This window comes from Elephantulus edwardii, unplaced genomic scaffold (genome assembly GCF_000299155.1).
Source record: "Elephantulus edwardii isolate Elephantulus edwardi_28Jun2011 unplaced genomic scaffold, EleEdw1.0 scaffold00002, whole genome shotgun sequence".
Taxonomy (NCBI): domain Eukaryota; kingdom Metazoa; phylum Chordata; class Mammalia; order Macroscelidea; family Macroscelididae; genus Elephantulus; species Elephantulus edwardii.
In genome coordinates, this window is record NW_006399752.1 from 25,189,365 (window position 1) to 25,207,353 (window position 17,989).

Sequence of the window (17,989 nt, forward strand, 5' to 3'; positions counted from 1 at the left end):
AGTGGCTTAAAATTATTCATGATGGGAAATATTTACATCACAGGAGAAGGGGAAAAGTACAAAATAAGGCTTCTTTTTCCTCATTTTCCAGTATACAATTAAAAGTATATTATATGCTGCAGAAGATCAAGGAGACCAGTCTTCAGTATGGATTTAAGCTCATTAAGAAGACAAAAGATTCTCACCACCAGACCAATCATAATGGCAGCACTATGATAGATGAAGAGGTGATTAAAACTGTTAACAATTTCAGCTTCCTCAGTTCCACAGTTGTCATTCTTGGCAACAGCAGTGGGGAAATCAAAAGACGAATTACATTGGGAAAATCCGCTGTCAGGGACCTCTCCAGAGTGCTGTTAAAAGCAACTATGTCACTCTGTAGACTAAGGTGCACCTGATCCAAGCAATGGCCTTTGCAGTTACTTACTATGCATCAGAGAGCTGGACAATGACTAAGGATGACAGAAGGATTGATGCCTTTGAGGAGTGGGGTTTGAGGAGAATAGTGAACATTTCATGGGCTGCCACGAGAACAAACACAATTGTCCTGGAGAGGGTGAAACCAGGTTGCTCTATGGAGGCAAGGATTTAGAAGCTCTGTCTCACATACTTTGGGCATGTTGCAAGAAAGGACCATCCTTGGAGAAGGACATGCTTGGAAGGGTGGAGGAATAACAGAATAATAAAAGAAGACCCTGGAAGAGATGGATTGACAACGGTAACTGGGGTAATGGGGTTAGGTGTGTCAAGACAGAGAGACTGGCCCAGGATAGAGCAGAGTTCAGAGCTATTGTACATAGGGTAACTATGAGTTGCAGGGGACTCAACCGCATATAACAATAACAAAGAAGCTACAGCTGGGACACAAACAGATGTATGCACACACATGTTTATTGCAGCAGTATGCACAACAGCAAAGAGATGGAAGGAGCTCAAGCACCCGTTGACAAATGGATAGAAAAACCATAGTACTTCCACACAATGGCATATTATACAGCACTGAAAAAGTAAACTTGTAAAACATCACACAGCATGAATAAGTATGGAAGACATTATGCTGAATGAAATGCTCAGTCACAAAAGAACAAAATTACTTAAGACAGCTGTTAAATAATAGGATAGACACAAATGAGAGGAGAGCAGACAAAGAATGGGTAAATAATGAGCAAAAATAGATGATTAGACATTATATATATATAAATAGGACAGTCTGGAATAAGAAATGCGTTACAAAATGAACTGGGAGAGGGAGGAAAATGTGTGTCAGTGAATGAGTGGAAACTCATCCTTTTTATAAACTTTCACTGAAATCACAGTTTTAAAAAAAACCACAAAAGTATAATGTATATTTAAGGAGCAGTGATGACATACCAATTAAGCGATTGACTACTAACTGAAGGGAATCATGCCACAGTCAGCTTCTGATTCCAGTGTTTGAAACCCTGTGTGACAATTCTACTCTGTCATCTGCGATTGCTGTGAATCAAAATCAGTTGGATGGCAATTGGTATATTTTTCACTAAGCAAAGCATAAAGACAGAAACAAAGTTTAAAAATGTGTCTATAAGTAATATATTTATATGCCGCTGGTATGTCAAATGCCATAATAGTTACCCATGGTCGATAGTGTTTAGTGGAGCTCCCAGATTGAGACACGCTTGGAAGCAAGAGTGGCATCCACTTCCTAAACAGCATGCCTCTGGAAACTCTATGAACTTAGAGTAACAAAAATAGTTATAGAACAGGTGCAGGTCTTTTGTTCACAGGGTAGCTATAAGTCATGCTTGACTCAATGATACTTAACAACAACAACTATCTGGGGGATTTTATAACTGTAGACTTTACAGGAAAATAACTGAAAATATGAAATGAATTATCAGTGAAATCTTAAACTGTTAAAGTTATATAAAAGTTTTAGGAGATTAGGTTAACTGTTTTTACTCTGAGAAATATTTTTTTTTAATTTGAAGTATTTAGTAGCTATTCACTCAAAAGTAAGAAATGATGTTACTTAGACAATGATATGTAATTAACTTTTTATTTCTTAGATATCAGATATCAGACTCCATTCCTTATTAGATCTGGAATTACAGGACTGGAAGTTACCTATGCTGCTGATGAGAAGGCACTTTTCCAAGAAATTACAGCTATAATTAAAAGGTATTGATTTCTGTTTTCTAAGTTTTACAGTTTTCCTTTAGAAAATTCTTTCATGGTATTGCTGGTGCTATAGATGAAGTTGGGAGTAGGAAAATCCCTTCCTGTGACTATTGAGGGTACAGAATAATCTTTGGAGATATTTTTTTTCCTTCCTGTCTCTTATGTGCCTAGGACTTGACGGCACACTTAACAACAGCAGTAGCATGAGAGAGATCAGTTGGCCTAGTGGACAGAAAGTGAGGCTACCAAGACAAAAGTGGGTGACTGATCCGTGGCCCTCTGGCCTGTCTTTAATGTTTTTGGTGAAACATTCTTCTAGGTCGTATGTATAGCCCTGGTCTGTGCACTTGTTGTACAGAGGTAACTCATGGTTACTGTGAAGGTGAGCACTGTAACACTGATGTGTCCAATGCGAGAATGGTTACCCATGACGGACAGTGTTTGATGGAGCTTCCCGATTAAAACAAGCTTGGAAGCAGGAGTGGCACTCATTTCCGAAAATAGCTTGCCTCTGGAAACCCTATGAACCTGGAGAAAGGACGAAAGTTGTACAAGTGTCCAGGTCTTTCGTTCATAGGGTCGCTATGAGTCGCCTATGACTCTACAGCACTTAACAACAACGTCTTTTACAACCATCACTTTCTGTGAAATTATTGTTGTTGTGTACTATTGAGTCGATTCTCACTTGTAATGACGCTATTGTGGTTGTCATTGTTATGTACCATCAAATTGATTGCAAGTCGTAGCAATTCTGTGAACAACACAGAACCTTGCTCTGTCCTAACCCCTCTTCATGATCTCTCTCAGATTCAAGCTCATTCTTAATAGTCACTGTGTCAGTCCATCTTGCTAAGGGTCATCGTCTCTTTCTCAGCATGGTGTATTTTCTGAATTCTGGACCCTTTTGACAATATGCCCAAAGTAAGTGAGAAGTTTCACCATCTTCGCCTCTAAATAGCACCCTGGCTTCTTTTCCTTCAAGTCATAGACGGCTTCACAATACCTAACAACAAGAAGAGTTTTCAGTCAATGCATTTTAACCAAGCACATGTCTAATAATGTCCCTTGGCTTTTTATGTTTATTTTTACCTAGCCTAGTTATATTTCCACCAACACCTGCCAATGTTGGGGCCATCCTTGAAGAAGGACATCGTACTTAGAATAGTAGAGGGTCAGTGAACAAGAGTACAATCTTCACCAAGATGGACTGACACAGTGACAACAGTGGTCTTAAACACAGCCGAGATTGTACTCGGGATTGGGAAAAGTTTTCAGTCTGTTGTGCATGAGATCACTGTGAGTTTGAAGTGACTCTTTGGCACCTAACAACAATTAATCTAAAAATACTTAAATACCTATTTAGGAAAATAATCGTTTTTAAGATCCCTCAACTCCATTCTGACTCATAGTGGCCTTTTGTACAGCAGAATAAAGCACTTCTTTATCCTACACCATCTTCACAATCATTGAAAGGTTCGAGCCTATTATTAGAGCCACTAGAACAGACTGTCTTGTTTAGGCCTCTTTTTTTGATCCTCTGCTTTATAAAACTTGATGTTGTTTTCTAGGGACTGATCTTTCTTGATAACATGCCCAAAATATATTAAAAAAAAAAAACCCGTGCCCAAAATATATGTGATGAAATATTGCCACATTTTTCACTTAAAAAGAGCATTTAGGCTGTACATCCAAAAGAGATTTTTTTATTCTTCTGGCAGCCATTATATAGTTAGCATTCTTTTCAATATCATAACTCAAAAACATCAATTCTTCTCTGGTCTAATTTTGTTGTCCAGCTTTCACAATGCATATGAGGCAATTGAAATGCTTTGTCTTAATTAAGTGTGCATTAATCTTCAAAGTGGTGATGTCTTTTAACTCTTTAGAAGAGGACATTTGTAGCAAATTTTCTCAGTACAGTATCTTGTTTGATCCCTTGGCTGCTCTGTAGGTCTTCTTTCATCACTGCTTTTACATGTCCTCTTTTTTTATTTCTTGCCTTTTTTTTATTAGATTGGGTTATTTTCCCTGAAGAATGTTTCACATTCTATATTTGCTAGTTGCATCTTTTGTTATCATTTAACAAACTGGTCCTTGGTTCTAATCATGATGAGATTTGGGTTCTTTTATTTGCCTATGTTGTATATTTAATCTGTTGTTTGGCTGAAAGTTTGATCTAAGATGAAGGCAACATGAAGAGCTTGGTCATCCAAACTCATCTATGAATACTGTGGAAGATAGAACCACTTAGCATTGCCACTCTTAGGAAGATCACAGCCACGATCAACTCTGTAGAGCATGTGTTTACCATGAGTCAGAATCAGTTCAGTGGCAATGGGTTGCCAAAAATATTTTATCCATGAGATTCTGCGTTATACCAGACAATTCTGACACCTAAAAAAATATTTTTTTGTTTATTTATATAATTTTTATGTAAATCCATTCTGTATTTTTTTTAATACAACTTAGTATTTTTTTGAGTGCTACAACATGGTTAGTGTTAAATGCATATGTATATGTTAATGTGTATGTGAGTGATTTCTAACCAAAGACAAAAAGAATTTTTCTTATCAGTAACTTGGAAGAGACTTATTCTTGGCAGAGAATTTTCAGTTTCTTACATATTTGAATGGTTTCACCTGTATTATTAACTGGCATAGGCTAAGTGAAAGACTTAGTATCTAACATTTATACAACTATTACTACCACTGTAGGTAATACTTTTCTGAGATTCATAGAATGCCAAAGACAATGTTGACTAATAATACATCATTGAATTGTTAACTAGGCCTTATTCTGTACAATTCATGTCCTAGACTGATCAAAGCGGAAAATTTAAGCTAACATCTAACCTTTGAACACTTAAAAGGGCTGAGAGATAATTTGTGTCTGAGTAAATCTTCTGTGAATAAGCAGAGTTAATCATTAGACATCAAACCAAACCTCCTATAGTGAAATAGATTCTGATTCATAGCAGCCCTGTAGGGCAGACAAGAACTGTCTTATCTGGGGGCATGTATGTGAATTTTAAAATTGAGGTGCTACTACAGCTAAAATGGTGACTTGAGATCTAAACTAAAACTCCTTTTGGATCAGCCTTCACTCTGCTCTAGAAATTGTTGGGTTTGCTGAAAAGAAAACTTATTGTTTCTGTCACAGTTTAACTACTTACAAATCAAAGAGCAAGACTCAAGATTTCTGGCTTAGATGAAGGTTTGTTAAAAGTGCCTGTTCAAAATGTTTATTCAGCTTGCTCTAAGAGAAGCTTTACATAAGCAGTGTCTCCCAGAGGTTAGAAAATAAGATTGGAATTGATAATGTTAAAACGAAGCATATAAACTGTCTCATAACTGTGTAACCAAGGTAGGTAAATATCAAGTCTTGGTTCAAATATGATTCCCAAATGAAATTTTCACTCTCTGGGATTTTGAACTGTGTTTCTGCTTGCTCTTTGAAAGTAACTGAGATAGAGACTGAATTCGTTAGGCAGACTGCAGCAATAAAAGAAAATTGGCCTCTGGCAGAATGCTTTGTGAAACAATTCTCAGGATGTAAGAACATCAGAATGAGGCAAATAACCTTACTGGTGTTAAGAAAATGTTTAGGCTTGTAGGAATAGATGTTATACCAATTGAAGTATTTCAGCTAACAGATGCTAATGCGAAACCTATACTTGGACCAAGAGGCAGTCATCAGAACAGAGCAGGGTAACACCGCATGGTTCAAAATTGGGAAGGGTGTATGCCAGGGAAGTGTCCTGTCTTCATAACTTTTCAACCTGTATGCAGAGCAGATTATCTGGGAGGCTGGGCTTTTTGAGGAGAATTGTGGCATCGGGATTGGTGGAAGATGTATTAACAATCTGCGTTATGCAGATGACACAACCCTGCTTGCTGAAACTGAGGAGGACCTCATGTGCTTGCTGCAGAGGCTCAAGGACTACAGCCTTCAGTATTGACCGAGGCTCAATGTCAAGAAGACAAAGATTCTCACCACTGGACCAATTGGTAGCATCAGGATGGATGGCGAAGAGATTGAGATTGTTCACAGCTTCAGTTTGCTCCGCTCCACAGTCAACACTCTTGGCCCAGCAGTCAGGAAATAAAAAAACTAATTGCGCTGGGAAAGTCTGCTGTTAGGGACCTCTCTAAAGTACTCAAGAGCAACAGTTTCTCTCTGGAGACTAAGGTGCGCCTGATACTGGCCATGGTCTTTGCGATCAATTGCTATGCATCAGAGAGTTGGACAGTGACTAGGGAGGATAGAAGGAGAATTGATGCCTTTGAGCCGTGGTGCTGGATTAGAGTCTTGAAAGTACCATGGACTGCCAAGAAAACAAACTGATTCATCCTGGAGAGGATTAAACCAGGCTACTCCTTGGAGGCAAGGATTCTGGGGCTTCGTCTGACATACTTTGGGCATGTTGCAAGGAGGGACGGGTCCTTGGAGAGGGACATCATGCTTGGGAGGGTGGAGGGACGGCGCAAGAGGGGAAGACCCTCTATGAGATGGATTGATTCAGTGACTAGGGTAATCGGGATGGGTGTGTCAGAGGGAGTGCGATTGGCACAGGATAGAGCAGGGTTTAGGGCTGTTGTACATAGGGTTGCTGTGAGTCGCAAACGACTCGATGGCACATAACAACAACAACTTTTACCACACTTCCTTCCCTTTTTCTACAAATCCAAAAGCAGTTCCTTTGTTTACTACACCTTATTAGACCTTAACTGTTTTCCTGAAATTCTGAACACTGCAGCATCTTGTAAGAATGTCTGTGAATCAAAATAACTATGAGATATCATCTCACCCCAGTAAGAATAGCAAAATTTAACAGAACAGCAAACATCAAATGCTAGGGAGGTTATGGAGAAACTGGAAACCTTTTTCACTGTTGGTGGGAGTGTAAAATGGTGCAACCACTATGGAAGGCTGTATGGTGCCTTCTCAAAAAGTTGCAAATAGAAATACCACTTGACCCAGCAATTCCACTACTGGGAATAAACCTCAAAGAGACCATAACTGGCACCCAAGCAGATATATGCACACCCATGTTTATTACTGCTTTGTTCACAATAGCAAAGAGTTGGAAAAAACCCAACTGCCCATCAACAAATGAATGGATAGAGAAGCTGTGTTATATTCACACAATGGAATACTATGCTTCATTGAAAAACAAGGAACTCATGAAATATTAAACAAAATGGGTTACTGTAGAAGACATTATGCTGAGTGAAATATCTCAGTCACAAAAGGACAAATACTGCATAGGGCAACTGTTGTAAAACGGGACTGACATCAGGGTTTAGGGAACGCTGAGAAAGAGGAGATAAATAATGTATACTGCATTCAAACAGATGAGAGAGAGAGGGTTAAGGATATATGATTAGGTATTATTGTCATGACAGGAGTCCAGAATGAAGACTGCACAGTGGAGTGGACTTGGGAGGGATTGTATAACAATGAAAGAATTTTTCTTTCACTTTTCAGAGAGAAGAGCGAATTTGGGGGGTAGAGGGTGGGCAGGGAGAAAAGTGCAACAATGAATGAATAGAAACCCTAAGTCTCTGTAAACTTTCCTATTTCCTGAAAAGTTCTTATTCTCTCAGTAAAACTATTTGGTTTTAATTCTTAGAGAATTATTAATAATTAGTAATGTAAGTATCAACATCTGCTCTGCTCCTGATCTGCTGCTATACCACAGGCTTACAAAGTTATCATGTACAGTGTACATCAGTAAATCAGCGTAATCCTATACTGCACACATTTGCTGAAGCTTATGGCATTTAACCTATAATCTGCATGAGATGGACTTGTCCTAGTTCAGAGTAGCTTTATGAATGATTCTGTGAAAATCCAACTTTTTTACATTTTTGTGATATTTTTCTCTGCCTTTGTGGCTTTTATAAATAATATGATATTCTAAACTTCTAACTAGATAGACCTGTTATAGATTGTTCTCAAAATTTGTGACTTTGATCAGCATCTCTCTTCTCAACAATTTAGTCACTGAAATAAATTCCCCTTTGCTATAACCAGACTTTTTTTCATGAGGGACCCTATTTTCTCCTAACAGCTGATACGTTAGCTTCCCTAGTTAAGCTCATCACTATTAATGCTCTGTTCTTCACCAAACTGTGTAATCTTCCTATTGAATTTAGAGAAACAAATGTACATTACTTAGGCCTTACTTCATGGGTAGGGTGGTGTATTATATGTTGTGATGCTAGCCTAAAGGTTGATGGTGCAGATCAACCAGCTTTTCTGTGGGAGAAACATGGACAGTCTCCTCCCATGAAGAAACACAGTGGGAACGGTTACAGTGAGTTGTGATCAACTCTGTGGCAGTGGGGTTTGGGGACTGATACTTCATGGGAAGTAAGTTGTTATTATTAAAGTTGTGTAAAACCTAATAAAGTCTTTTCCAACACATGCCTCTGGAAACTATGAACTTTGATAAATGACGATAGTTATAGGAAGGCTTTAGGCCTTTTGTTCGTAGGGTTGCTATGAGTCATGCTTGACTCAGTGACAGTCAACAACAACCAACAGAGGAGCAGAGAAATTTAAACAATGACCTTAGATAACTCTTTCAAAATAAAGTACACATATGTTGTCGTCCTACATCGCCCATCCACCTCTTTTCCAAGCCATATAGAATCTAAGTAAAAACTGCTTCTTCTACAAAAGTAGCTTCAAAGCCAGTACCTTGACTGCCCCATTCCTTCTTTATTAAACCAAAACCACCTCCCATCAAATCAGTTCGACTCATGACAGCCTTGCTTTAGGTTCTGGCACTTAGAAACCTTAACAGGAGCATAATATCTCATCTTTCTCTTTTTAAGCAATTGGTAGATGTGCTTTCTGCCAGTCTTTCAGTGAGCAGCACAACATATGCTATACCACCAAGACTCTTTCCCTTTCTTTTTGCACTCCCAAATTCCCTCCTGTGAGATATTCTGTAGATAATACTATATCATCTTCTGCACGTGATATTATTGTGGAATATAGAATCTTTTTTTTTTTTTGTGCTTCTTACCATAAAGAAACAATTCTTTTGAGAAAAGGTTCAAATGTATGGTCCTTGTTTATGTTTATTTTTCTTTTTTAATTTCTCCTTTAGGTATGATCCTGATATTCTGCTAGGATATGAGATTCAGATGCATTCCTGGGGTTACCTCCTACAAAGGGCTGCTGCCTTAAGTGTTGACTTATGTCAGATGATCTCTCGAGTGCCAAGTATGTATTACCTTTGAGTGTTTTATGATTCAACTATAGAACAAATTTAAAAATAAATAAAGGCAGAACATTAAAAAGTATTATTGTCCGAGCACAGAATAACAGAGAGATACTTTTCCAACTATACAAAATCACTCAGCCATGTGGGTCATAACAGATTAAGAATAATATCACAAAGAATGGCAATTCCAGAACACTTCATTGCTACTTTGGAACCAGTACATACGCCAGACAGAACAAACGGTTACTACATTATTTAAAATCACGAAGAGCATGTGTCAGAATTGTATCCTATTACCTTAATTATTTGATCTGTATACTGAGCAAATAAACTGACAAGCTGGATCACATGAAGAAGAATACACCATTCAGATCAGAGAGAACTCATTATCAACCTGCAGATGGCATAACCTTGCTTGCTGAAAAAAAAGAAGACTTGAAATGTTGACTGATAAAGATAAAGACTATATAACCTTCAGTATAGAATACACATCAGTAAAAGCAAACAGAAATTCTCACTACCAGTAAGTAATATAATGATAAAATTGACGTTGTCAATGATTTATTTGCATCCACAATTAACCTCCATGGAAGCAACAGTTAAGAAAACAAACAACATATTACATTAGATAATTATGCTACCAAGGACCTCTTTAAAGTGCTTTAAGAACTAAGTAATCACTTTAAAGAGTAAAGTGTGCCTAACTCACATCATAATATTTTCAATTGCTTTAAATGCATATGAAAGGTAAGCAGTGAATAAGAAAGACTGAAAAATAATGGATTCCTTTAAATTGTGGTATTGGCAAAGAAAAAATTAATATACCTTGACTTCCAAAAGAACAAACAAATCTGTCTTCCAACAGGTGCAGTCAGAATGTTCTTTAGGAGCAAGAATGATGAGACTTTGTCTCCCACACTTTGAGCATATTATCAAGAGAGGCCTGACCCTGGAAAAGTACATTACACTAGGAAAAGTAGAAAGTCTATGAAAATAAGGATGGATTGACACAGTGACTGTAATAGTGGACTTTAGTACAGCAGAGACTGTGAAGATGGTGTACGATCAGGCATTTTCATTCTATTAAACATAGAGTCACTAGGAGTCAAAGCTAGCTTAATGGCATCTAAGAACAAAAACATTCATATGTAACTTGAATAATACAATATTTTATATGCTCTCTTTCCTTCAACATAATCATAAGTAATTTTATGTGTGTACTCAGCTATTAACAGAGGCTTGATTCCTCCCAAAGATGCTTTGGAAGAAAATTTTAGAACTCTAGTTCCATAAAAAGGTCAATTCCAGAAATTGAAAACTCTGTGGAACACGATTCTGCGTTAAGAGCCCTCCCAACCCCTGAGTCATATTTGAGTACATAGCAACTGAATTTTGCTTTTTATGAGATAGTCTTCATAATCATACTAAGCTGTATAATGTTTGAGTTGATGTACCACTATCTTAAAGGAGCTCTGTTGTTGCAGTCTGTATATAGCATGTAGTACTATCAACCCAAAGGCTGCCTGTCTCCATCAGTTCTAATCCACCAGCAGCTCCTTGGGATAATGATGAGCACTCTACTACCTTTAAGAATTACAACATCAGAAACTCATTAAAGCATCGCCCTGAGTCATAATTGACTCAGTAGCAGTGAATTTGTGTTTATCATCTTATTTTCCCTGGCAGCTTAGTCCATAGCAAGTTGTGCCACTAGCTCTCAGAGGATACCTTTCTGGAATTTTAATCCAAAAGCTACTCTGTGAGAGAAACATGAGCGGTCTCCTCCTTTGCTGTTTGCAGCCTCCAAAAAATAGAGTTGGAAGGTCAGCTTTGAGTCCCATCAATGAGTTGTTATTATTTTATTCAATTGATTACTGTTTTTTATCCACTTAGTTGATAAGAGTAGAATAGATAGAAGAGCACTGACTTGCTGTTGATTTTTTTTTTGTGCTTCAAACCAATATTTCAAGACTTTTGGAGGTTATTTTTCAATATTCTAATTTCTAGTAGAAGAGAGGAGTAGCAATATTTGCCATAATAATAAAGATAATTTCTGGGTTTTGAAATTATTTTTATAATTGTTATCTTTTTAACTATAGAATGTTTAATAAATTTTTCCAAAAATTCCCCACCAAAACAGATTACTATATGCTCTGGGAGGCTTGTAAGATCAAATACAAGCTACTCAGGAGACAACCTGGGGAAAATTATGACTTCATTAAAATGGCTTAAGTATTGGTAAATTTAAAGGGGAAAGTTAAAGCTAGAAGATTCAAGAACAAATGTTTTGAGCTTTATAAAATCTTGGCATGAAGAGGAATAGACATTTTGATCAAAGATTCTTTAGAATAATCCTAATAAGAAAAAAATTCAGAACATATTTCAAATTCTTGTTGATTCTAGACTTTCTAAAGCCATGAAGACTACCTGAAAATATTGCCATAACAATATGTTGAAAATTTAAGCCAAAAAGGTCTCCTGAAGTCTTCATAAAACCAAGCACTAGCTTAATTAGTAGGGGGAAAGTCATCTCTTTTTGGAAGTATATGGGGTCAGATTGAAAACAGCAACTCAGAAAAATGAGAAGGAACTTTAGAAGTTGGTGAGTTTATCTTAGTTTGGGGAAGAACTGAGAATGAGAACCAGGAGAATGGTTGTACAATTTGATGAGGTTGCAGAATGTAATCAATGTCACTGATGGTAGTGTAGATTTGAATTGGTGTATGTTTTCCTATGTATATTCTCAAGAAAGTAAAATAAACACAGCAAGGAAGGTTTAAACATATGGTTGTGCATGGTCTTTGGAGTCAGATAATCCTAGGGAGCTTTAGTGGTAAGAGGCTTTGCTGCAATCCCAAAGACGCAGTTCAAATCCACCAACCGCTCCACAGGAGAAGGATGGGCAGTTTCCTCCCATGTGATTAACTGCCTCTGAAAACCTGCTGGAGGTTCAGCTATGAGTCAACTCTGACCCAACAGCACAGTACAACAACAATCCTAGTTCAGAATATGAATTTACTGTATAACCAGGGGCAAGATACAGTGCAAAATGAGAAAACATCATAGAGTGATTATATTAAAAGAATGTTGGTAATGTTCCTAGACATTTTGTATGTATATATATTTTATTATTCCAGAATCTCTATAATCAATGGCATTAGGAGCCCAGGTGGTATGGGGGTTAAAGCAGTCGACTGCCAACCAAAAAGCAGGTAGTTTTCACATCCACCAAATGCTCTGCAGTAAAAAGATGTGGCAATCTGCTTCCATAATGATTTACACCTTTGGAAACTTAAGGATTGTTTTGAATTGAAATCACCTCAGCAGCAATGGGTGTGTTATGTAGGGGAAATATATTTTCATTTCTTTTCTAGGTAAAATTATCTTCACTTAAACTAGACTTGGAACTCTATTTACTCTCAGAGGAACTTTGTATTTGGTTCTCCTTACAGTTAAGAGAATTCTGTCTTCAATTTGAACATTATTTGATATCAACAATTTTTTTGAGAATTATTTGGGTTAAAAAGATCAATGCGGGGTCAAGATTGGTGGAAGAACTATCAACGATCTGTGTTATGCAGATGACACAACCCTGCTGGCTGAAACTAAGGATGACCTGAAGCACTTGCTGCAGAGGGTCAAGGACTGCAGCCTTCAATATGGATTGAGGCTCAATGTCAAGAAGACAAAGATTCTCACCACTGGACCAATTGGCAGCATCAGGATGGATGCTGAAGAGATTGAGATTGTTCACAGCTTTAGTTTGCTTGGCTCCACAGTCAACACTCTTGGCACCAATAGCCAGGAAATTAAAAGGCGCATTGCCATGGGAAAGTCTGCTGTTAGGGACCTTTCCAAAGTACTGAAGAGCAATGGTGTCTCTCTGAAGACTAAGGTGCGTCTGATACAGGCCATGGTATTTGCTATCACTTGCTATGCATCAGAGAGTTGGACAGTGACTAAGGAGGATAGAAGGAGAATTGATGCCTTTGAGCTGTGGCACTGGAGAAGAGTATTGAGGGTACCATGGATTGCTAGGAAGATAAACAGATTCATCCTGGAAAGGGTTAACCCGGGCGGCTCCTTGGAGGCAAGGGTTCTGAGGCTCCGTCTAACATACTTTGGACATGTTGTAAGGAGGGACCAGTCCTTGGAGAGGGACATCATGCTTGGTAGGGTAGGGTGCAGGAAGGGAAGACCCTCTATGAGGTGGATTGATTCTGTGACTGGGGTAATCAGATGGGAATGTCAGAGACATGCGATTGGCATAGAACAGCAGAGTTTATGGCTGCTGTACATAGGGTTGCTGTGAGTCACAAGTGACTCGACAGCACATAACAACAACATTAAGAAACTATATCTTACTTTCAAAAATCCCCTTCATAATTTAAAGAATAAAAGATTACTAGTCAAAATAATAATTGTCCTCAAATTATAGCCCAAAGGAAACTATGAATTGAATTGTATTTCATCTTTAATTTTTATTATTTGCATTTTTCTTGGCATAATTTTCTTGGTAATTTATCTGAGCACTAATGCTCAATCTATATTATTTTCTATAGACGACAAAATAGAGAACAGATTTGCAGCTGAAAGAGATGACTATGGATCGGATACAATGAGTGAAATAAATATTGTTGGCCGAATTACATTAAATCTTTGGAGAATCATGAGAAATGAGGTATGTTGCTTTATCTAATTTATTGGAAATTAAAAGTTAAGTCAATATAGCCATTTTTAATCTGTATAGAGTATTTGTATTTCTTACTATGCAACTGGTTATGCTTTCTGTGAATTCTTTTTATTGAGCTTAAGTAGTGTCAAAAAATAAATGGTACTTCTAAACTACAAAAGTATTTTTGTGTTATTGATGAGTTTTTAGTTTGCCCTTTTTTGGTGTCAATAACTAGAATCTGTTAAATATTATAATTTTATCAGCTTTGCACTTTATTTGTACTGATTTATTAAGCAAGAAAAATTTACATGGGAAAATATTTCTTGAACTAAGGATTTTTATACACATACTTACATAACATGTACATTTATGTATATACACAAAATAATATAGACTATAACATAAATTGAAGAGTCAGTAATTGAAAATAGTAATAGCAACTAACTGATGATCTGGGTACCCCAGTCAGAATTTTTTGTACATTTTAACCAAATGTCTCACTAGTTTGCAGTCATTTTAATAATTCTTTTACCAAAATAGAAGACTATAAGTTTTAGGAAAATTGTTTTAATAATCAAAGCTATTTATGTTCTTAAAGTAGCTTGATTTCTCTAATTAAAAGGTGAAATTATATCCTCTTCAATTTAGTCCATTCTCAGATTTTGAACTTTGGCTCATAATTGTTAAAATGTTTCCATTTAGAGGATAACTCAATTGTTAAGTTGTTTCTGCTTTCTCTTTACTTACTGTCTACTATGCTATGACCTTTTTTTTTTTAAACACGTGAATTTCTAAGCATGTACTCTGTACTTCTGGGCAGTATCACACAGTAATTCTATCAGATATACAGCAGTCGGGTATTTCTATTTTTATTTCCCCCTCTGCCTCATGAGCTTGAAATTATGTTCACATTTCATCTGATTTGGAGATAAAACCTAGCAAAAGAAGATGAAAATTTTAAAAGTCAATTTAGATTGATGGGACAGATAGAAGAAATCATTCCTAAAACTTAGAAGAACTTAGAGGGCTATTGCTTAGAAAATAAGTTTTCTGTGGTGGATATGACACCCAAAGCACAAACATCAAAAAACAAAATAAATAGGACCTCCTAAAAATGGAAAAACTTTGGTTCATCAAATGATATTATCAATGAGCTGTAGACAACTCACAGAATGGGAGAGAATTTTGAAGTGTGGCAGTCAAGAAATCAAAATACTTATTGCATTGAAGAAATCTGCTTTCAGGGACCTCTCCAAGGTGTTACAGAACAATGATGTTACTGTAAAGACTAAGATGCAGAGGATGAAAGCCATGGTCTTTTCAGTTACTTGAAATGCATCTGAAAGGTGGACAGTGGAATAAGAATGATAGAAGAACCAATGCCTTTGACTTGTGATACTGGAGAAAAGTATTAAATACCTCATGGACTACCAAAAGAACAAACAAATATATCTTGGAGAAAGTGAAAACAGAGTGCTCCTTAGAAGCAAGAACGGTGAAACTTGTAGTTAGGTGCCGTTGAGTTGCCAGTGACTCATAGTGGCACGATGTACAACAGCTCTGAAGCCTGCCCTGTCCTGAGCCAGTCTCACTGACTCCAAAACATCTACCTTCGTTGTCCCAGTTACTGCATCACTGCATCTCATTCGGAGTTTTCCTCTTCTGTGCTGTCCCTCCACTCTTCCAAGCATGATGGCCTCCTCTAAGGACCAGTCACTCCTGACCACATGCCCAAAGGATGTGAGACAGAGCTTCAAAATCCTAGCCTCCAAGAAGAAACTTGGTTTCACCCTTCCAAGATAGACCTATTTGATTTCTTGGCAGTCCTTGATATGTTCAAGACTCTTCTTCTCCAGCACCACAAGTTGAAGGTATCATCCTTGGTCATTGTCACCCTCTCTGATGTATAACAAGTAATTGCAAAAACCATGGCCTAGACCAGGCATCCTGTCTCCATACCTTTTCAATCTAGATGCAGATCATTTGGGAAGCTGAGCTTTATGATGAGGAGGGATGTGCCATCAGGATTGGAGGAAGACTGATCAACAGCCTATGTTATGCAGATGACACAACCTTGCTTGCTGAAACTGAAGAGGACCTGAAGTGCTTCCTGCAAAAGGTCAAGGACTATAGTCTTCTGAAGCTCAATATCAAGAAGACAAAGTATTCTCACCACTGGGCAAATTGGCAGCACCTTGATAGATGGAGAAGAGATTGAAGTTGTTTAACAGCTTGCTTGGCTCCACAGTCAACACTCTTATCACCAGCAGTCAGGAAATCAAAAGATGAATTAAAAAACAAAAAACCCAACAGATTACACTGGGAAAATCTGCTGTCAGGGACTGCTTCTGAGTACTGAGAAGCAACAGTGTCCATCCAGAGACTAAGGTGCGCACCATGATCTAGGACATGGTGAAACTTAGTCTCATATATTTTGGGCTTGATTTTAAGAATGGTCGATCTTTGGAAAGGGACATCATGCATGGAAAAGTGGAGGGTCAGTGAAAGAGAAAGACTCTCAGTCTTAGTTAATCACTTTGTAGATTAACATAGTGACTGTAACTACAGGTCAAGTAGTTATAAATCAGAGATGATGAGGATGGCACCAGATCGGGCAAGGTTCAGAATGATCCTTCATTCACAGAGTTGCTATTAGTAATAGCTCAAAGACACCTAACAACAACAACATCTGAAGCTCTAGTGGTTTAGTCCATAGGAAGTTGTACTATTAATCCAGAGATCATGCCTCTCTGATGTTTAAATCCATTAGCAACTCCAAGGAAGAAAGATGTACAGTCCCCTCCTGTGTGATTTACACTCTCAGAAACCTTATGGAGAGTCCTTTACAACAATATAAGAGATCTGAAAAGGGTTTAAAATCTGGAACATATGAAGAACTCTTACAACTTAATAAAAAGATGATGTCAGAAAAGACTCTGAATATTGCACTGAAGTACCAAGAAACCAAAGCAGAGGGGAAAATTCAAGATACTAAAGAGCTGAACAGAAGATTTCAAAAGACAGCGCAGGAAGACAAAATAAAATATTACAATGAAATGTACAAGGAGCTGGAGTCAGAAAATCAAAAGGGCCAAACTCAGCATTTCTTAAGCTCAAGGAACTGAAGAATAAATTCAAACCTCGAGTTGCTATAATTAAGGATGCTTTATGCAAAATATTAAATGATCCAGGAAGTATTTAAAGAAGATGGAAAGAAGAAGCTGAGTCATAATCTAAAGGAATGGGTAGACACAGAAGAATTTCATGAAACAACACGAGAAAGAGCCTATGGTGAGGAAGGAAGAAATTCAAGGTACTTTGAAGGAAATGGCAAAAAATAAGGCCCCAGGAATAGAAGATACACCAGTTCATGTATTTCTTTGTTTTTTTTTTTATTAATTTTAATGAGCATTTACAGAAATTTTGGATTTCCATTCATTCATTGTTGCACTTTTCTCCCTGCCCACCGCCTTACCCCCAATTCGCTCTTCTTGAAAAGTAGAAGAAAAATTCCTTCATTGGTATACAATCCCCCCTCCCCACCTCCAAGTGTATTCCACACTGCAACCTTCATTCTGGACTCATGATAATCATAATACCCTATAATATATCGCTTTTGAACTGTTCTCTCCCTCATCTGTTTCAATGCAGTATACATAATTTATCCAGTTTTTTTCATTCTTTCCCCAACCCTGAGGTCAGTCCCATTCTACAACAGTGGCACCATGCAGTGTTTGTCCTTTTGTGACTGAGATATCTCACTCAGCATAATGTCCTCGAGGGTCACCCATTTTGAATAATATTGCATGAGTTCCTTATTTTTCAATGCAGTGTAGTATTCCATTGTGTGAATATACCACAGCTTCTCTATCCATTCATTTGTTGATGGGCACTTAGGTTATTTCCAACTCCTTGCT

General features: G+C 37.5%; 1 protein-coding gene across 1 annotated transcript in view; it reads left to right on the forward strand.

The window, feature by feature from the left end:
* The window catches only part of REV3L (REV3-like, polymerase (DNA directed), zeta, catalytic subunit), a 229,381-nt gene that overhangs the window by 169,207 nt on the left and 42,185 nt on the right, over positions 1-17,989 (forward strand). Inside the window, exons 19-21 of the mRNA XM_006879036.1 lie at positions 2,049-2,160; positions 9,281-9,396; positions 13,960-14,078. Coding sequence (XP_006879098.1) covers positions 2,049-2,160; positions 9,281-9,396; positions 13,960-14,078 — 347 coding nt within the window. The remainder of the gene's footprint in view (positions 1-2,048; positions 2,161-9,280; positions 9,397-13,959; positions 14,079-17,989) is intronic.